This window comes from Heptranchias perlo, chromosome 10 (genome assembly GCF_035084215.1).
Source record: "Heptranchias perlo isolate sHepPer1 chromosome 10, sHepPer1.hap1, whole genome shotgun sequence".
Classification (NCBI taxonomy): domain Eukaryota; kingdom Metazoa; phylum Chordata; class Chondrichthyes; order Hexanchiformes; family Hexanchidae; genus Heptranchias; species Heptranchias perlo.
The window spans coordinates 81,473,174-81,496,299 of NC_090334.1; the positions used below are offsets into that span (position 1 = coordinate 81,473,174).

Consider the following 23,126-nt stretch of genomic DNA (forward strand, 5'->3'; position numbering starts at 1 on the left):
CCCATCACTCCCCTTCCAGTTCAAAACTCATCACTCCCCTTCCAGTTCAAAACTCATCGCTCCCCTTTCAGTTCAAAACTCATCACTCCCCTTCCAATTCAAAACTCATCGCTCCCCTTCCAGTTCAAAACTCATCACTCCCTTTACAGTTCAATACCCATCACTCCCCTTCCAGTTCAAAACTCATCACTCCCCTTCCAGTTCAAAACCCATCACTCCCCTTCCAGTTCAAAACTCATCACTCCCCTTCCAGTTCAAAACTCATCGCTCCCCTTTCAGTTCAAAACTCATCACTCCCTTTACAGTTCAATACCCATCACTCCCCTTCCAGTTCAAAACCCATCACTCCCCTTCCAGTTCAAAACTCATCACTCCCCTTCCAGTTCAAAACTCATCGCTCCCCTTTCAGTTCAAAACCCATCACTCCCCTTCCAGTTCAAAACTCATCACTCCCCTTCCAGTTCAAAACTCATCACTCCCTTTCCAATTCAAAACTCATCACTCCCCTTCCAGTTCAAAACTCATCACTCCCTTTACAGTTCAATACCCATCACTCCCCTTCCAGTTCAAAACTCATCACTCCTCTTCCAGTTCAAAACTCATCACTCCCTTTCCAATTCAAAACTCATCACTCCCCTTCCAATTCAAAACTCATCACTCCCTTTCAGTTCAAAACTCATCGCTCCCCTTCCAATTCAAAACTCATTCTTTTCCTGGGGCCACAAAACTCTCGAAATATAAATGAAGTAAATGAAATATGTGTGAGAGTGGAAGAGGTCGGAGAACAGTGATGAGAGATGGATCAGATGACAAAACTTGTTTTGCAGCCGAGACATGCACAGAGTGAGCCTTTGTTGGAGGCTTGGCTGGCCTTCTGCCCAAGAGAGAAAGCGAGAGAGAGAGAGAGAGAGACAGAGAGAGAGACAGTGAGAGAGAGAGAGAAAGGGAGAGAGAGAGAGAGTCAGAGGGAGAGAAAGGGAGAAAGAGAGAGACAGAGAGAGAGAAAGGGAGAGAGATAGAGAGACACAGAGAGAAAGAGAAAGAAAGGAAGAGAGAGAGTCAGGGAGAAAGGGAGAGAGACAGAGAGAGAGAAAGGGAGAGAGACAGAGACAGAGAAAGGGAAAGAGACAGAGACAGAGAGAAGGGGAAAGAGACAGAGAGAGAGAAAGGGAGAGAGAGACAGAGAAAGAGACAGAGGGAGAGAGAAAGAAAGGAAGAGACAGAGACAGAGAGACAGAGAAAAAGGGAGAGAGCGAGAGAGACAGGGAGATAGAGCGAGAAAAAAAGGAAGAGAGAGAGAGACAGAGAGAGAAAGAGACAGAGAGAGAGCTAAGAGTCGTTGAGAGGAAAATAAATACTTCGTGCAGGAGAGGAAACTGCGGGTTGGGGAGGCAGCTCCTGTGATGGGGAAGATGTATGAGTCCATTTGAGGTCTGAAAAGATAGTAAGGCTTTTAAATTAGACTCATAGAACCTTACAACACAGAAAGAGGCCTTTCGGCCCATCGCATTGTGGTGTTGAAAATTTTGATAGAGAAACTGTTTCCAGTGGCAGGAGGGTCGATAACCAGAGGACACAGATTTAAGGTGATCGGCAAAAGAACCAGAGGGGAGATGAGGAAAATTTTCTTTACACAGCGAGTTGTTATGATCTGGAATGCGCTGCCTGAAAGGGCGGTGGAAGCAGATTCAATAATAACTTTCAAAAGGGAATCGGATAAATACTTGAAAAGGAATCATTTGCAGGGCTATGGGGAAAGAGCAGGGGGGAGTGGGACTAATTGGAGAGCTCTTTCAAAGAGCCGGTACAGGTACAATGGGCCTCCTTCTGTGCTCTATCGTTCTATGAGTTCAGTGAGGATATCTTCATCTCCAGTCATTATTGGTATTTGTTCAGGAGCGTTGAGAGGAGCTCCCATGTGCCTGGAGACAACAGAGTCCCAGCACCATCGAAGAGCCTTCACCTGGCCGTTATTTTGCTTAACCCCTGGGTACTACTGGCATGTTGATGAATGACAAGCTTTGGAAACTGAAAATAATTCCTTTCGCCTCACTGGAAGGGGGACAGTCGGGGCGGTCAGAGACCCCTCGTTGCCTTGTTGTAACTCCTGCCAGATACCCAAACCTCTGCAATCTGTGAGATGCAGCTCTTACAGACAGAAATAATTTGCATCTCAGATTCTGCATGGCCCACGTAGGACGGAAGTGGTGCCATCTTATGGACGAGGCGCACCCTGTTAAACCAAGGCCCTCTCAGGGAGATGTGAAAGATCCCGCTGCACCACTTCAAAGAAGAGCAGGGGAGTTCTCCCCAGTGTCCTGGGCCAATATTTATCCCTCAACCAATGTCATTTAAAAAAAAAAACAGATTATCTGGTCATTATCACATTGCTGTTTGTGGGATCTTGCTGTGCGCAATTTGGCTGCCGCGTTTCCAACATCACAACAGTGACTACGCTTCAAAAATACTTCATTGTCTGCAAAGCGCTTTGGGACATCCTGAGGTCGTGAAAGGCACTATATAAATGCAAGTCTTTCTTTGTGTAACTGTATCTTTCCAAAATAGAATTGAATTAGCAAAGCCTGAAAAGGGAGACAGGCAGATAAACAGATGGCCTGTCGTACTGAAGGCAGTTGTGTTCGGCCAATCCACCTGGCGATTAATCAATTGTTTTAAGTGCCTTGTACGAGTCGGGGTGGGGGGGTGGGAGTGAATTTGCTGTTTGCAGACGCATTTATCTCAGTCTCTTTGCAGCGGCCTGTGTTTCTAATCTAATTAAGGTAGCCTGAAACATCGATTTTTCTCTCAGATGAAGTTAGATTTTTTTTCTCTCTGTCGGGTGCAATGTTGCTATGGTAACCAGTCAACGATCCAGCCCGCTGTATTAGGTTTCAACTCGGCCTTCATGACAGTTCACTTGTCTTAACTGAACGAGGCTCTCATCTATCAAGAGCCATTGGATGTGGCCCTGTCGCTGGCAGAGATTCACCATGGAAACAGATGTCTCAAGCCTCAGTGATTGACATCATAGTGTTATCGATAAAGACCATCTCTTCATCGGTAATCTTTTTATTTTTAAAAAGGAAAATGTGTTAAAAAGATGCTAAGTTCAATGCTTTTGTTTCAATAAAGAAAGACTTGCATTTATATAGCGCCTTTCACAACCTCAGGACGTCCCAAAGTGCTTTACAATCAATGAAGTACTTTTCCAAGTGCAATCACCTTTGTAATGCAGGAAATGCGGCAACCAATTTGTGCACCGAAAGATCCCACAAACAGCAATGTGATAATGAGCAGATAATCCATTTTGGTAATGTTGGCTGAGGGATAAATATTGACCAGGAACTCCCTGTTCTTTCTTTCATACGAGCAGAATCAACAGCAGAGGAGTCACAAGCACCTTTACTGGCATTAACTCTGTCTCAGTTGCCAATGGAGATAGTTTATTCTGGCGATGACAGTAACGTCGATCGACAGCCCCGCGGGAGATGCTGAGTCGCCTTATCGAACACCTTCTGAAAATCCATATCCGCCATGTCGACTGCATTCCTTTTATCTGTGCAACAGAACTGCCTATGGAGACCTGTCACGCTGTAATTATATCCTCCTGCTAGTGGTGGGGCTGTAGTGAGTGATACCGGGGTTTAGAGGGTTAAATTCTGAGGACAGGTTGCAGAAACTCGGCTTGTATTCCCTTGGGATTAGTAGATTGAGGGGTGACCTGATGGCTGCTTAAATGTTTAAAATGTTAAAAGGCTTCGACAGGGTAGATAGAGAGGAACTATTTCCTCTGGTGAGGGAATGCAGAACAAGAGGACAAGAGGGAAATCAGGAGACACTTCATCACACAAAGGGCAGTAGAAATATGGACCTCTCCCCCCACCCCCACCACAAAGGGTTGTGGGTGCTGGGGGCCAATCGGACCTTTCAAGACTGAGATCGATAAACTTTTGTTGGGTAAGGGTATCAAGGGATATGGAACAAAGGCAGGTAAATGGAGTTGAGGAGCAGATCAGCCACAATCTGATTGAATGGGGGTTTAACAGGAAGAGAGTTTAGAACTAGGGGGCATAGTCGCACGATACGGGGTCGGCCATTCAAGACTGAGATGAGGAGGAATTTCTTCACTCAGAGGGTTGTGAATCTTTGGAATTCTCTACCCCAAGGGGCTGGGGATGCTGAGTCGTTGAGTATATTCAAGACTGAGATCGATAGATTTTTGGACGCTAGGGGAATCAAGGGATATGGGGATCGGGTGGGAAAGTGGAGTTGAGGTCAAAGATCAGCCACGACCTGATTGAATGGCAGAGCAGGCTCGAGGGGCCGAATGGCCCACTCCTGCTCCTATGTGGTGCCTCCACTGGGAGATGAGTGCAATTACAGTATGACAAGTTTATGTAAGCAGTTTCCATTATAAATGTGAATGCAGAAGTTTATAATGGAACAGGCTGACAGGAGGTGCATGCAGAAATAAAATGTTATTACATTAATTAAAGATTGTGTTTGAGGTGTTTCATTTAGCAGTTAATGTCCCAGTGATAAATCCATCACTGATGTTTGAGTAGATTTATCGCTGGGATATTAGTGTTTGCTTCAGCGTCACAGAGTACGGGGCTGAGAGCAAAGAAAATAACAATTGTCCTTTCACGTTGCCAAATATCCCAAGGTGATTCGCAGCTGGGGTCAGATGTAAGCAGGAACAGGAGGGGAGTTGGGGGAGGTGTCCTGAGGCACAGTCCAAGGGGTAGATTTTAAGGAGACTTCTTAGGGGGACAGGGTTGCCAACTCTGGTTGGGTATATTCCTGGAGGTTTCATCACATGACCTCCCAAATCCAGCCCAGTCGAATAGTCTTTTTACCCCCCACAACCATCTCCGACATTTTTATAATTAATAAATGAAAGTGTTCAAAGAAAATTTTAAAAGTGTACCTTTTTTTTAACGCCCCAATGATTTTTCTCCTGGGGTGTTGCTCGCAGGAGATTGTCCCACATGCAGCCTCCAGCAGAGATTCACTAAGCAGTTATCTAAAGCGACGGCCCTGTTTATACTCCACGCTCAATAACCCAGAAGAGCAGAGGGTAAATGCAAAGATCCCCTCCCCAAACCCCCGCAACGTGACTGATTAGCCCATCCCTCACTCGCAGGGAGTTCTGTCCAGGTTTACCCATCCCTGGGTCAGGGGGCAACAGCAGTTCAGTAGTGGAGTGCGGGCTGTAATTTGGGACAGGCCCCCATTGCTTTGGGTGCGCCCTAATCCCACTGGAAGTGGAGGAGAGGGGTTTCTCGTGTCTGGTGCCCTCTCCTGGAGACGATCCCAAAAATGGGGGAGGGGGAGGGAAATGGGTCCTTGTGGGATGTTGTCATCGTCCGGAATTCCACCCCTGCAGGTTACCCGGTGCCTGGTACGCCTTGCGCGGTGCAGGTCTGTGTAACAAGCCAGGAACTGATCCCTGGGGCCCACAAATAGGAGAAAGGCCTGTGGCCATTGGACGCAGTGCAAGCAAGGAAGTTTCAACCTCCGAAAATCTGGCCAGTCTCGGGTCACCTTTGGCCGCTGTGACCGGTCATCTCAGAGACAAAGTCCTGCTCCACCGGTTCACGCCCCCCTCCCCCCGCCCACCTGCCACCATTCCCAGGAGTGCCACTCTGGCCCACCCACCCGCTTTACGCAACTGCCCCCACAACCTCAGGATTTGGGAGGCTAGCCATTGGGCTGCCCTGATTGGCAGCCGGAATCCCCATCCCACCAACGATCGCCCGCCATGACAACCTGACAGGAAATTAACTCATCGAGACCAAAGACATAAGAACATAAGAAATAGGAGCAGGAGTAGGCCATATGGCCCCTCGAGCCTGCTCCGCTATTCAATCAGATCATAGCTGATCTTCGACCTCAACTCCACTTTCCTGCCCGATCCCCATATCCCTGATTCCCCTAGAGTCTAAAAATCTATCCATCTCAGTCTTGAATACACTCAATGACTAAGAAGTCACAGCCCTATGGGGTAGAGAATTCCAAAGATTCACAACCCTCTGAGTGAAGAAATTCCTCCTCATCTCAGTCAAAAAATGTCCGACCCCTTATCCTGAGACTATGCCCCCGAGTTCTAGACTCTCCAGCCAGGGGAAACAACCTCTCAGCATCTACCCTGCCAAGCCCTCTAAGAATTTTATATGGTTCAATGAAATTACCTCTCATTCTTACAAACTCCAGAGAATATAGGCCCATTCTACTCAATCTCTCCTCATAGGACAACCCTCTCATCCCAGGAATCAATCTAGTAAACCTTTGTTGCACTGTCTCTAAGACAAGTATATCCTTCCTTAGATAAGGAGACCAAAACTGTACACAGTACTCCAGATGTGGTCTCACCAGAGCCCTATATAATTTCAGCAAAACTGTCTTACTCTTGTACTCCAACCCCCCTGCAATAAAGACTAACATACAATTTCCCTTCCTAATTGCTTGCTGTACCTCATGTTAACTTTCTGTGATTCATGTACAAGGACACCCAAATCCCTCTGAACATTTCTTAGTCTCTCACCTTTTAAAAAACATTCTGCTTTTCTATTCTTCTAATGAGGAACCGTTAACGAGCCGGGAAATGGGAAACCCTCTCCCCCGTTTCCTCACCAATCTGCCATGTTACTACCTGGGTGGAAGGGGGTTTGGGGGAGAGCGGGGGGGTGAGGGTTTGGCTTTGCATCGCCAGCTGGGGCTTCCTCCTGTCCTGCTTCGATCCGCACAGTCTGGTCTTTGAGGGGGGGGGCGGGGGGGGGGGGGGGTGGGGAACGACGTATCCCCCACTCTTCCAACCGGCCGGTTAGTCTCCCGGACGATTTTAACTGCCTGGCCAGTAGGGTTAAAATCGCCCCTTCTGTGTACTTCCCCCACGTTAGTGACCACACTTCAAAGGCACTTCATTGGCTTTGGGACGCCCTGAGGTCACGAAAAGCGCTGTGTAAATGCAAGTCTTTCATTTCTTTACTGGTGACACCACGTTCAGCCCATCTCCCTCCCCTCACCCACTCTGGAACTTTCTCTCCCTTGGTACCTCTCTTCATCAACCCTGAGGAGAGTGGGCAACCCTCCAGATTGCCCCTGGAGTCTCCAAAAATTATAGATTAATCTCCAGGAGACAGCTGCAAGCAACGGCCGGGGAGAAAAATCGTCGGGGCATTAAAAAGAAATGTGTTTTTTTTTTAACATGTTCTTTCAACCCTTTTGTTTATTAGTTCTAAAAGTATCGGCGATTGGTGGGTGGGGAGTAGGGTTAGCCCACCCCCCCCAAGCCCCGCCCCACTAGAATCACATCCAACGAGGAGTCAACGGTTCCGGGTGTGAACAGCCGAAGTCCGGGGCCAGACAAGATTCCCCCTCATTGTTCGTCCCCACAGCTCGGACATTCCGTTCCCAGCCTCATTCCCCGTCCTCCTGGGGGGGGGGGCACGGATGACCTTTCCCCTCTGACGTACGTTTATAGTCTCCTCAGCAACCCGCCTGAGGTCGGGGCCCGTTCCCTCAAGCAGCAAGGTCAAGGGTCAGAGTTTGATTCACAGCCGAATTTAGCCCCAAGTGTGCCGATACCGGGGGAGCAACAGGTTACAAGCCGATCCTGTTAACTTTATCACATTGCTGAGAAGTGCAATTAAATGATGAAGGGCGTTAAGTTGCATGATTCATATTCTATCCAGGGAACGGGCATGAAGCAAAGGGACAAGAACAGATCAACAGGCTTCGAATCACACACTGTTCTTGACTCCCCTCATCCCTGTTTTCTACCCTTTTGTCCTCCTTCTATGGTACTGGCTCTTGCTGGGGGTTATTCTACAGGTGCTGCCGTTTGGGATCCCACTCTCACATCCCAGTCCTGACAGTTATGGGGGGGGGGCACCGCAGCCAAAGCCAACCCCCTCCTCATCCAATACCTAAGCAGCTTCCCGCAAGGTGGGGTGGGGTGGTCAGGGGTAGTTAATAGATGGCAATCAGGGGCAGGAACCCTAGGTGGCTTTCCCCTCTTCTAGGGCTGCAACCAATTTAGAATGCCCCATCCCCACACACATCATCACCACCATCACCATCACCATCACCATCACCATCACCACCATCACCATCACCACCATCACCATCACCACCATCACCATCACCACCATGATCACCATCACCACCATTATCATCACCACCATGATCACCATCACCAACATCACCATCACCACCATGATCACCATCACCAACATCACCATCACCATCACCACCATGATCACCATCACCACCATCACCATCACCACCATCACCATCACCACCATCACCATCACCACCATCACCATCACCACCATCACCATCACCACCATGATCACCATCACCACCATTATCATCACCACCATGATCACCATCACCACCATCACCATCACCACCATGATCACCATCACCAACATCACCATCACCATCACCACCACGATCACCATCACCAACATCACCATCACCATCACCACCATGATCACCATCACCATCATCACCATCACCACCATGATCACCATCACCACCATCACCATCACCACCATGATCACCATCACCACCATCACCATCACCACCATGATCACCATCACCACCATCACCATCACCACCATGATCACCATCACCATCACCATCACCACCATCACCATCACCACCATGATCACCATCACCACCATCACCATCACCACCATGATCACCATCACCATCACCACCATCACCATCACCATCATGATCACCATCACCACCATCACCATCACCACCATGATCACCATCACCACCAACATCACCACCATCACCACCATCACCATCACCACCATCATCATCACCATCACCACCATCACCACCACCACCACCACCATCACCATCACCACCATCACCATCACCATCACCCTCACCATCATCATCACCATCACCACCATCACCACCATCACCATCACCATCACCCTCATCATCATCATCACCATCACCACCATCACCACCATCACCACCATGATCACCATCACCACCATCACCATCACCACCATGATCACCATCACCAACATCACCATCACCATCACCACCACGATCACCATCACCAACATCACCATCACCATCACCACCATGATCACCATCACCATCATCACCATCACCACCATGATCACCATCACCACCATCACCATCACCACCATGATCACCATCACCACCATCACCATCACCACCATGATCACCATCACCACCATCACCATCACCACCATGATCACCATCACCATCACCATCACCACCATCACCATCACCACCATGATCACCATCACCACCATCACCATCACCACCATGATCACCATCACCATCACCACCATCACCATCACCATCATGATCACCATCACCACCATCACCATCACCACCATGATCACCATCACCACCAACATCACCACCATCACCACCATCACCATCACCACCATCATCATCACCATCACCACCATCACCACCACCACCATCATCATCACCATCACCACCATCACCATCACCACCATCACCATCACCATCACCCTCACCATCATCATCACCATCACCACCATCACCACCATCACCATCACCATCACCCTCATCATCATCATCACCATCACCACCATCACCACCATCACCACCATGATCACCATCACCACCATCACCTCCATCACCATCACCATCACCACCATGATCACCATCACCATCACCATCACCCTCACCATCATCATCACCATCACCACCATCACCACCATCAGCATCACCATCATCATCACCATCACCACCATCACCACCATCACCATCACCACCATGATCACCATCACCACCATCACCATCACCATCACCACCATGATCACCATCACCATCACCATCATCACCATCACCACCATGATTGCCATCACCACCATGATCACCATCACCACCATGATCACCATCACCACCATCACCATCACCACCATGATCACCATCACCACCATGATCGCCATCACCACCATGATCACCATCACCACCATGATCACCATCACCACCATCACCATCACCACCATGATCACCATCACCATCACCACCATCACCATCACCACCATGATCACCATCACCACCATGATCACCATCACCACCATGATCACCATCACCATCACCACCATCACCATCACCACCATGATCACCATCACCATCACCACCATCACCATCACCACCATGATCACCATCACCATCACCACCATCACCACCATCACCATCACACTCACCATCATCATCACCATCACCACCATCACCACCATCATCATCATCACCATCATCACCATCACCCTCACCATCATCATCACCATCACCACCATCACCACCATGATCACCATCACCACCATCACCATCACCTCCATCACCATCACCATCACCACCATCTCCATCACCATCACTATCACCACCATCACCACCATCACCATCACCCTCACCATCATCATCACCATCACCACCATCATCACCATCACCCTCACCATCATCATCACCATCACCACCATCACCACCATCACCATCACCACCATGATCACCATCACCACCATCACCATCACCATCACCACCATGATCACCATCACCATCACCATCATCACCATCACCACCATGATCGCCATCACCACCATGATCACCATCACCACCATGATCACCATCACCACCATCACCATCAGCACCATGATCATCATCACCACCATCACCACCATTATCATTATCACCATCATCACCATCACCCTCACCATCATCATCACCATCACCACCATCACCACCATCACCATCACCACCATGATCACCATCACCACCATCACCATCACCTCCATCACCATCACTATCACCACCATCACCACCATCACCATCACCCTCACCATCATCATCACCATCACCACCATCACCACCATAACCATCACCACCATGATCACCATCACCACCATCACCATCACCATCACCACCATGATCACCATCATCACCATCACCACCATGATCACCATCACCACCATGATCACCATCACCACCATCACCATCACCACCATGATCACCATCACCATCACCACCATCACCACCATCACCATCACCCTCACCATCATCATCACCATCACCACCATCACCACCATGATCACCATCACCATCACCACCATCACCACCATCACCATCACCCTCATCATCACCATCACCACCATCACCATCACCACCATGATCACCATCACCATCACCACCATCACCATCACCCTCATCATCACTATGGCCACCATTACCATCACCACCATGATCACCATCACCATCACCATCACCACCATCACCATCATCATCACCATCACCCTCACCACCATCACCACCATGATCACCATCACCATCACCACCATCACCATCACCATCACCCTCACCATCATCATCACCATCATCACCATCACCCTCACCACCATGATCACCATCACCATCACCACCATCACCAGCACCCTCACCATCATCATCACCATCATCGCCATCACCAGCACCCTCACCATCATCATCACCCACACCATCACCATCATCATCAACATCATCACCATCACCCTCATCTCCAGAACCATCACCCTCACCACCATCACCATCACCCTCACCCTCACCACCATCACTATCACCTTCACCACCATGATCACCATCACCATCACCCTCACCACCATCACCATCACCTTCACCACCATCACCCTCACCCTCACCACCATCATCATCATCACCATCATCACCATCACCACCATCATCATTATCATCACCATCACCATCATCACCCTCACCACCATCACCATCATCACCCTCACCACCATCACCATCATCATCACCCTCACCACCACCACCATCATCATCACCATCGCCACCATCACCATCATCATCACCACCATCACCATCATCATCACCATCGCCACCATCACCATCATCATCATCACCATCACATTCATCACAATCACCATCATCATCACCATCACGTTCATCATCATCATCATCACCATCATCATCATCACCATCATCATCATCACCATCATCACCATCACCATCATGATGATCATCAAAACAATCATCATCAACATCGACACCACCATTATCACCACCATCATCATCATCACCATCACCATCACCATCATTACCATCACCACCATCACCATCACCATCACCCACACCACAATCACCCTCACCCTCACCACCATCACCATCATCATCACCATCACCACCATCAGCATCAGCATCACCACCATCACCATCATCACCATCATCATCACCATCACATTCATCACAATCACCATCACCATCACGTTCATCATCATCATCACCACCATCACCATCACCACCATCACCATCACCACCATCAGCACCATCACCATCATCAGCATCACCATCATCATCATCACCACCACCACCATTACCACCATCAGCACTATCACCTTCAGCACCACCACCACCATCAGCACCATCACCATCAACACCATCACCAACAGCACCATTACCATCACCACCATCAGCTCCATCACCATCATCATCACTACCACCATCGTTATCACCATCATCACCATTGCCACCACCGTCATCACCATACCATCACCACCACCATCATCACCATCACCACCACCATCATCACCATCACCATCACCACCATCACCATCACCATCACCATCACCATCACCACCACCATCATCACCATCACCACCATCACCATCACCACCACCATCATCACCATCACCATCACCACCACCATCATCACCATCACCATCACCACCACCATCATCACCATCACCATCGCCATCACCATCACCACCACCATCATCACCATCACCACCATCACCATCACCATCACCATCACCATCACCACCACCATCATCACCATCACCATCACCACCATCATCATCACCATCACCATCGCCATCACCATCATCATCACCATCGCCACCACCGTCATCACCATCATCATCACCATCACCACCATCACCATCATCATCATCACCATCACATTCATCACAATCACCATCACCACCATCATCATCACCACCACCATCATCACCATCACCATCACCATCACCACCATCATCACCATCACCATCACCATCACCACCATCACCATCACCATCAACTAACCCAGCAGAGGCAGGAGATCAGACCCGTGGCCGACCTTCTTTACCAGCACTGGATCAGGCAGCGCATTGACCAGCTGGGGGCATTGTTGCAGCCTTGAAGTTCTTTGTAAAGGGAGGGCCGTTATCTCCCTCCCTCCCAGCCTGCCCCCCCCCCACCCCATCACAGCCTCCGCGATCCCCACAAAATCCCAATCCCCGCCATTCCGAAAAGGGAGGGCCATTCTCTCTCTCTCACTCCCTTTTTTGTTATTTAAAAATATAGTTTATTTCATAGAATTTAAGGATACGCACAGTTCACCGTAAATATCACAATTCAAAACCAGTACAATTCAAACCAAAACACTACGGATCGTACACAAAGTGATCTCGTTATTACAATTCAAACCCAGTTATTTCTTGTGGTGTATAATACGAGGCGGGCTGGCCTTTCCCCACAGAGCCTGTACACTCTCTCCCTCCCCGCTCCTCCCCCACACCCTCCGAGGTAGTGGCAGGAAGACAGGAAATGGGGCGGGGGGGGGGGGGGGGGTCAATCTACAGCGTTGGCAAGGTACCGGAAGGTCAGGGTGGGGTCGGGGGTGTGGAGTGAGGGGTCGGGGGGAGAAGTGAATGAGAACAGCACCAGGGGGTCGCAACAAAAAAAAAATCATTGAGAGAGTCGAGGGGGGTGGGGGAGGGAATGGAGAAGGAAATGGGAAAATTCAGGTGCACACAGAAACACTATGAGGGCGAGCAGACCCTGCTCCCCCCCCTCCTCTCTCTCTCTCTCTGCATCAACATCAAACCATGAGGGTGATGGACTGGGGTCTTAATGTTATACAGCGCCCAACAACACTGAAAGAACATGCAGTGAGGAGGCAAAATCTCTCTTTAATATTCACCCTGAGAGACCAGTGACTGGGCGAGAGAGCCCTCTGTGTCTCTCTGAAAGGAAAAACATGCCTTGAATTCCATTGACTGCCTGGGTCATGAAATTCATCCCTTTTAATCTCTGTAACAAGTGAATAAATAGTTCTTTTCCCCTTAACGCCGGCTTCCATTTCTCGATATTTTTTTTTAAAAAGAGAGAGAGAGAGAGGTAAAACACTCTAATCTTTCTTCCCCGAGGGCAATTTAAATTCTCGGTGAGGTACCTGCGCAGCCATGAATGAAAGATCCATGTTGCCCTCCTGTTAAAGATCCACTCTTGTCTAAAAGTTGAGAGTTATCAGGGCGCGATAAATCCCCTCTTCTGGCAGCTGGGAGTCACCCTCGTTCAGTAGGATCCTCTGGACGATCTCATCTCTCTTTCTCTCTTTCTCTCTCTCTCTCTCTCACACACACACACTTGTGACTGACTCTCCTCTGGTCTTATTCGGAGTTGTTTTCCCCCAGTTGCAGCAGTCGATGGTTTTGCCTCGCCATTTGTTCAGCGAGGTGCCCACACTGCTTCTAGAGGTCGGACAGAGCTGTTGAAACAGCTGCTCCACGCACACGGAGATCTAAAACAACCCTTCCACTCGGAGAGAGACCATTACATCCAGCAGTCATGTGGTGCTGTTTTCATTCTCTCAGACTGCCGTGTCTCTTGTCACTTAGTTACTAGGGCAACACTCCCTTAGCAACACAGGGCCTAAACCAGGAAACAAAACCCTACTCTTTCCTGCTTTCAGTAGGCAGCTCCGTGCCTATTGTTCTTTTTAAGATGATTTTTGTCTCTTTTTTATTTCAAAATATACTTTATTTCATAGAATTTAAAGATACACACAGTTCAAATGTAAATATCTCAACTCCAAACCAGTACAATTCAAACCAAAACATTACAGATCGTACACAAAGTGATCTCATTATTATAATTTAATCACAGTATTTCTTATGACTCATGGTGTACAGTGCAAGGTGGGGCGGCCGTACACGGTGGCCTTTCCCCACAGAGCCTTTGTTTAGGTCGCACTTGGCTTCAGTGCGTCCCGCAGCACGTACTCCTGCACCTTGGAGCGTGCCAGTCGGCAACACTCGATTAGTGGACGGCTCCTTCAGCTGGAAGACCAGCAGGTTTCGGGCGGGCCAAAGGGCCTCCTTCAATGAGTTGATGGTCTTCCAGCCGCAGGTGATGCCTGTCTCGGTGCGCGTCCCGGGGAACAGCCCGTAGACCACGGCGTCCTGTGTTACCGAACCGTTGGGGATGTTACAGGACAGATATCAACACATCTCTCTCCCCACCCTCTGCGCGAAGGGGCAGCCCATCAGGAGGTGGACGATGGTCTCCTCCCCGCCGGAGGGCAGCTCGCGGTGGCGCTGAGATTTTGTGCGTGCTGGAAGGACCGCATTGGGAGGGCCTTTCTCACCACCATCCAGGCTACATTCTGGTGCCTGTTGGTCAGTTCTGGGGAAGAGACGTTCTGCCAAATGGCATCGACCGTCTGGTCGGAGAAAAGCCCGATCGAGTCCACTGTCTGACGGCCTTGTGGTCGAAGGGGTTCCTCCTCAGGAACTTCTCCACCTGGGACAGGTAGGGGGGGATGGTCTCGTGCTCATTTTATTTTCCAAAAAATATATATTTTATTCATAAAATTTGCAGCAATACATACAATACAGTTGTCATATCACATTCCAAATGTACACTATACAGATTATACAATTTGCAGGTTACACCAAGTACAGTTCAATGAACACATTGTACATAATTACAGTTCATGACACTCTCGGGTGCCTCAATGCATTACACTCAATACAGATTTTTGATTACAGATTCATTACAGGTACATTACATCAATTTGAATTTTACATTCTGCCCGAGGGGGTTTTTCCCTGATTGCAGCCCCTCGGTATACAATGGCGGGAAGGCTCTAAACGGTTGCCTTTCCCCACAGGGCCTTTGCGGCGGCCGCACCCATCCTCAGTGCATCCCGGAGCACGTAGTCCTGGACCTTGGAATGTGCCAGTCTGCAACACTCGGTCGAGGACAGCTCCTTGCACTGGAAGACCAGCAAGTTTCGGGCAGACCAAAGGGCGTCTTTCACCGAGTTGATGGTCTTCCAGCAGCAGTTGATGTCCGTCTCAGGGTGCGTCCCCGAGAACAGCCCATAGAGCACAGAATCCTGTGTTACGGAACTGCTCGGGACGAACCTGGACAGATACCACTGCATCTCTCTCCAGACCTTCTTTGCAAAGGCACATTCCAGAAGGAGATGGCTGACGGTCTCGTCTCCACCGCAGCCTCCTCGGGGACAGCGCGTTGTGGCGCTGAGAGTCCGGGGGTGCATGAAAGATCTGACGGGAAGGGCCCTTCTCACCACCAGCCAAGCTAGGTCTTGGTGCTTGTTTGAAAGCTCTGGCAATGAGGCTTTCTGCCAAATGACATTGACAGTCTGCTCGGGGAACCAACCGACAGGATCCACCATCTCCTTTTCCCTCAGGGTCTCGAGGACGTTGCATGCGGACCACTTGCTGATCGCCTTGTGGTCAAAGGTGTTTTTTTTGCATAAACTTTTCCACGAAGGACAGGTGGGGCGGAACGGTCCAACTGGACGGAGCGGTCCGTGGCAGCGTGGCCAGGCCCATCCTTCTCAACACCGGGGACAGGTAGAACCTCAGCACGTAGTGACACTTTGTGTACTGGGGGTCTACGCACAGCTTGATGCAGCCGCACACAAAGGTGCTCATTAAGGTGCTGAGACTGGTGTTGGGGAGAAAGGAACGTCCCGTCACTTTGGGCACCACGCGGCAGAATTGTATCTCCCCCCTCCGAGTGAGGCTGACCAGTAGGCAACAAGACTTTAATTAAAACAGAAAATGCTCCGTGGAGAGAGAAGCAGAGTTAACGTTTCAGGTCGATGATCTTTCATCAGAACTGGATGAAGTTAGAAATTTAACAGTTTTTAAGCAAGGAGAGGGGGAGAGGGGGGGAGGAAAGAACAAAAGGGAAGGTCTGTGATAGGGTGGAGGGCAGGAGCGATTAAATGACAAAAGGGATGATGGTGCCAAGCAAAAGGAAGGTGGTAATGGGACAAGTGAAGAAACAAAAGATGGGACCAGAGGAGGTGTAGATGGTTACAGCAGAATAGCAGAGGGGGGAGGGAAGCATGGAAAAATCTGGAAAAGAGGAGAAGGCCTCCTGTGGCCTGAGAACGTGGCGGAGAAAGGCAGGTGGACCCAGGGGTGCGCGCCCGCCCCGCGCCCGCCCCCACCACTGGCCGTGTCCCGACATGCGATCCCCACAACCCCCCCCCCCTCAATCCCCCCAAGCAACAACCCACACCTCCCCCACTTGCATTGACTCTGGTGGAGCCGTCTCCCATTTCCAGCACCTCCCGTGCGAGGAAATGGGAGCGGTGATTAAATTCTAAAATCCATTCTCGGGCTGCGGGCGTCGCTGGCAAGGCCGATATTTATTGCCGAAAGCAAAATACTGCGGATGCTGGAAATCTGAAATAAAAACAGAAAATGCTGGAGAAGCTCAGCAAGTGAGGCAGCGACTGTGGAGAAAGAGACAGAGTTAACGTTTCAGGCCGAAGACCCTCCGTCAGAACTGGAAGATGTTGAAGATTAAACAGTTTTTAGGCAAGTACAGAGGAAGGGAAAGGAGAGTCCTGTATCTCTACTCTGGTTCTATACACTCTCCTGCCCCCCCCCACCCCCCCTCCCACACCCCCCATCCAGGATTTTAAAATTCTCATCCTTGTTGTCAAATCCCTCCATGGCCCTCGCCCCTCCCTATCTCTGTAACCTCCTCCAGCCCCTACAACCCTCCGAGATCTCTGCGCTCCTCCAATTCTGGCCTCTTGCGCATCCCCGATTTTAATCGCTCCGCCATTGGCGGCCGTGCCTTCAGCTGCCTCGGCCCCAAGCTCTGGAATTCCCTCCCTAAACCTCTCCGCCTCTCTCTCCTCCTTTAAGACGCTCCTCAAAACCTACCTCTTTGACCAAGCTTTTGGTCACCTGTCCTAATATCTCCTTATGTGGCTCGGTGTCAAATTTTGTTTGATAATCGCTCCTGTGAAGCGCCTTGGGACGTTTTACGACATTAAAGGCGCTATATAAATGCAAGTAGTTGCTGTTGTTGTTGTTAACCGAGAGACACCTCAGAGCTGAGGAGCGGTCAGGAGCAAACTGTGACTTTACTGTCGTGTCATTGTAAATTGGCGAGGTTATTTAAACTGCCTGCGGCAAATGTCAGGCCATCCAGTTTCCTCAAGTTAAATAAACACAGTTTATTCAAAAAAGGGAAAGAGAGAAAGAAAAGTCACCCGGTCCAGATGGGATGCATCCTCGGTTACTGAGGGAAGTAAGGGTGGAAATTGCAGAGGCTCTGGCCACAATCTTCCAATCCTCCTTAGATATGGGGACGGTGCCAGAGGACTGGAGCATTGCAAATGTTACACCCTGTTCAAAAAAGGGGAGAGGGATAAACCCGGTAATTACAGGCCAGTCAGCCTAACGTCGGTGGTGGAGAAACTTTTAAGACAATAATCCAGGACAAAATTGTCACTTGGAAGAACATGGGTTAATAATTTGTTAAAGACATATCACGTCTGACAAATGTGATTGAGTTCTTTGATGAAGCAACGGAGAGGGTTGATGAGGGTAGTGCGGTTGATGTTGTGTATATGGACTTTCAAAAGGTGTTTGATAAAGTACCACATAATAGACTTGTTCGGAAAATTGAAGCCCATGGGATTAAAGGGACAGTGACAGCGTGGATACAAAATTGGCTAAAGGACATAGAAACATAGAAAATAGGAGCAGGAGTAGGCCATTCGGCCCTTCGAGCCTGCTCCGCCATTCAATATGATCATGGCTGATCCTCTATCTCAATACCATTTTCCCGCTCTCTTGCCATACCCCTTGATGACTTTTGTGACTAGAAATCTATCTGGCTCCTTCTTAAATATATTCAGTGACTTGGCCTCCACAGCCTTCTGTGGCAGAGAATTCCACAGGTTCACCACCCTCGGAGTGAAGAAATTTCTCCTCATCTCAGTCCTAAATGTCCTACCCCGTATCCTGAGACTGTGACCCTCGTTCTGGACCCCCCCCCCCCAGCCAGGGGAAGCATCCTCCTCCCTGCATCCAGTCTGTCTAGCCCTGTCAGAATGTTATACATTTCAATAAGGGACAGAAAGTAGAGGGTAGTGGTGAACGGTTGTTTCTCAGACTGGAGGGAATATACCGTGATGTTCCCCAGGGGTCGACATTAGGACCGCTGCTCTTTTTGATAACAATGACCTCATAGTCCCAGTGGGAATACTGACACTCTCCCGGATATTTTGCCCATGGTATCCCAATGCAGAAGGGATGTAATATACTCAGCGCAGTATTTAAGTCTCCCCGTTTTCACTGGTTTGCAGGGTAAGTCTAACCAAGCTCCCCCATTGGACATGTGAATTACGTCACATGTCCCCCCGAGTCTATTTCCTCATTTTTGCTCTTACTTGGGATGTGATGTTCCCTGTATGCCAGGCGTCCCAAAATGATAAATAGGTTCACAAGGAATGGGTTGACGATTCCACTGCACGTAGCTGACAGAATAATCCAGGTCCAGTGTCAGCTTTGAGAAGCCTCATGTGGGGAGGTACAGAACGGGCTGAGTTCAAGGGAAAGATCCTGCTCCGTGCCTCAAGGCTTAGCCTCAGCCCAATCTTAGAAGAGTATACTCCACTGCAGCATTGTGACGTTTCAATTCCTGCCCCCCGGCATTGTCGTGGCCTCTCCGAGTGAGATTGTTCATTCAGAGATGGTCTTTCCTGAATTCTGTGAGGCTTTTGTGTTTTTTTTTTGGTGTTAGCCGTGTCTCAGTTGGTAGCACTCTCGCCTCTGAGGCAGGAGGGTGTGGGTTCGAGTCCCACTCCAGAGACTTGAGCACAAAATCTAGGCTGACACTCCCAGTGCCGGTATTGAGAGAGTGCTACACTGTCGGAGGTGCCGTCTTTCAGATGAGATGTTAAACTGAGGCACCTTCTGCCCTCTCAGGTGGACATAAAAGATCCCATGGCCACTATCCGAAGAAGAGCAGCGGAGTTCTCCCCGGTGTCCTGGGCCAATGTTCATCCCTCAACCAACATCATTAAAAATAGCAGATTATCTGCTCGTTATCACATTGCTTGTTTGTGGGATCTTGCTGTGCGCAAATTGGCTGCCTCGTTTCCTACATTACAACAGTGAGTACACTTCAAAAGTGCTTCATTGGCTGCAAAGTGTTTTGGGACGTCCTGAGGTCACGAAAGGCGCTGTAGAAAAGTTTGTTTGTTCTTTCTCTCATTCTCACATTCGACTAAAAACATGGCCCAACTTCACAGACAGCAGAGAGAGGATTGGGACTGGACACAAACCCCAGTACTTGGGATGGAAGGCAAGTGTTCAAACTGTCTGTGCCTCCCGATTCCCCCCTACCTCAACACCATGGACATTTTCACATGGGTGGGAAGGAGTTTTATGAATATAAGAACTTTTAAGTACATTAGGCTCAACAAGACCATCATTTATGACAGATTGTCCCCACCTGCTTTAATAGAGGTGATCAAAATTATGAAAGATTTTGATGGGGTAGATAGGGAGAAACTGTTTCTACTGGCAGGAGGGTCGGTAACCATCGGACACAGGTTTAAGATAATCGGCAAAAAATCCAGCGGGGAAATGAGAAATTTTTTTACGCAGCGAGTTGTTCTGATCTGGAATGTACTGCCTGAAAGGGCGGTGGAAGCAGATTCAATAATAACTTTCAAAAGGGAATTGGAGAAATACTTGAAAAGGAGAAATGTGCAGGGCTGTGGGCAAAGAGCAGGGGAATGGGACTAATGGGATAGCACTTTCAAAGGGCCGGCACAGGCACGATGGGCCGAATTGCCTCCTTCAGTGCTGTATGATTCTATGACCCCCACCTTCTTGGCACCTCCATTGATCTCTTCTCTCTCCAGAATCTCATCTAATTGTCTCTTGATCCCATTTTTACTGTCCCTTTCACCATCCTTCCCATGGTAACTTACTCCAGATCTCGATTACCCTTTGGGTGTAAAAGATTCACCTGATTTCCCGTCTTACTCCTTATTTCTGGATTTTTGTCTTCGACTACTTACATTTCGACAGCAGTCACTACGTACAAAAAGATGCTTCAGAGCACACTACAGGGCATTGATTGGCAAATGGTGTTACATAGATTACAGCACAGAAACAGGCCATTCGGCCCAACTGGTCCATGCGGGTGTTTCTGATCCACACGAGCCTCCTCCCTCCCTACTTCATCTCACCCTATCACCATATCCTTCTATTCCTTTCTCCCTCATGTGTTTATCGAGCTTCCCCTTAAATATATCTATGCTGTTCGCCTCAACTACTCCTTGTGGTAACGAGTTCCACATTCTCACCACTCTCTGGGTAAAGAAATTTCTCCTGAATTCTCTATTGGATTTATTAGTGACTATCTTATATTTCTGACTCCCTAGTTCTGGTCTCCCCCACAAGTGGAAACATCTTCTCTACGTCTACCCCATCAAACCTGTTCATAATTTAAGACCTCTATCAGGTCACCCCTCAGTCTTCTCTTTTCGAGAGAAAAAAGGCACCGATTGGCAATGGGCATTGTCAGGGCACCGATTGGCAATGGGAATTGTCAGGGCACCAATTGGCAATGGGCATTGTCAGGGCACCGATTGGCAATGGGCATTGTCAGGGCATCAATTGGCAATGGGCATTGTCAGGGCACCGATTGGCAATGGGCATTGTCAGGGCACCGATTGGCAATGGGCATTGTCAGGGCACCGATTGGCAATGGGAATTGTCAGGGCACTGATTGGCAATGGGCATTGTCAGGGCACTGATTGGCAATAGGAATTGTCAGGGCACTGATTGGCAATGGGCATTGTCAGGGCACTGATTGGCAATGGGCATTGTCAGGGCACCGATTGGCAATGGGCATTGTCAGGGCACTGATTGGCAATGGGCATTGTCAGGGCACCAATTGGCAATGGGAATTGTCAGGGCACTGATTGGCAATGGGCATTGTCAGGGCACTGATTGGCAATGGGAATTGTCAGGGCACTGATTGGCAATGGGCACTGTCAGGGCACCGATTGGCAATGGGCATTGTCAAGGCACCGATTGACAATGGGCATTGTCAGGGCACCGATTGGCAATGGGAATTGTCAGGGCACCGATTGGCAATGGGCATTGTCAGGGCACCAATTGGCAATGGGCATTGTCAGGGCACTGATTGGTAGTGGGCATTGTCAGGGCACCGATTGGCAATGGGCATTGTCAGGGCACTGATTGGCAGTGAGCATTGTCAGGGCACCGATTGGCAGTGGGCATTGTCAGGGCACCGATTGGCAATGGGCATTGTCAGGGCACCGATTGGCAGTGGGCATTGTCAGGGCACTGATTGGCAGTGGGCACCTTCAGGGCATTGATTGGCAATGGGCATCTTCAGGGGCAGAAAGGGTAGAGGAACAGCTGGGAGCAAAAGGAGGGTCTTAAGGATTGTTTTGAAGACAGGGAAGGAGGTGAAGATGCTGAAGGAAGGAGCTTAACAGCATAGGGACAAGGTGACTGAGGGGCCACTGATGGTGCAGCGGAGAATGAGAAGTAGGGGGAGCAGAAGTTGTGCGCTTGGACTCAGCTTCTCGCGCCCTGGAAGATCTTTCGGAACAACCTCGAGACCATGCAGCTGTCCAAAGCCTTCAGGCGATGAGTCTTGGAGCAGGGGCGCAGTCACTTTATCTGGGCACCATCCTCGTTCAAGGTGCTTGTCTTCTCATCGCCAGAACCAGCCGCAGGGCTGTCGATCGACGTTACTGTCATCGCCAGAATAACTATCTCTACTGGCAACTGGCACAGAGTTAATGCCAGTAAAGGTGCCTGTGCCTCCTCTGCTGTTGATTCTGCTCGTATGAAAGAAAGAGCTTGCATTTCTATAGCACCTTTCACATCCTCAGGACATCCCAAAGTGCTTCACAGCCAGTGAGGTACCTTTTGAAGTGTAGTCACCGTTGTAATGTAGGAAACATAGCAGCCAATTTGCACACAGCAAGATCCCACAAATAG

The 23,126-nt window shown here is 49.3% G+C and overlaps 1 protein-coding gene across 1 annotated transcript in view; it reads right to left on the reverse strand.

Annotated features, from left to right (window-relative positions):
• Window positions 1–14,657, reverse strand: part of LOC137326201 (uncharacterized protein C14orf132) — a 170,232-nt gene extending 155,575 nt beyond the window's left edge. The window contains exon 1 of the mRNA XM_067991073.1: window positions 14,243–14,657. Within this exon, the coding sequence (XP_067847174.1) occupies window positions 14,243–14,269 (27 nt within the window). The 5' untranslated portion in view covers window positions 14,270–14,657. The remainder of the gene's footprint in view (window positions 1–14,242) is intronic.
• Window positions 14,658–23,126: the final 8,469 nt, after the last annotated feature.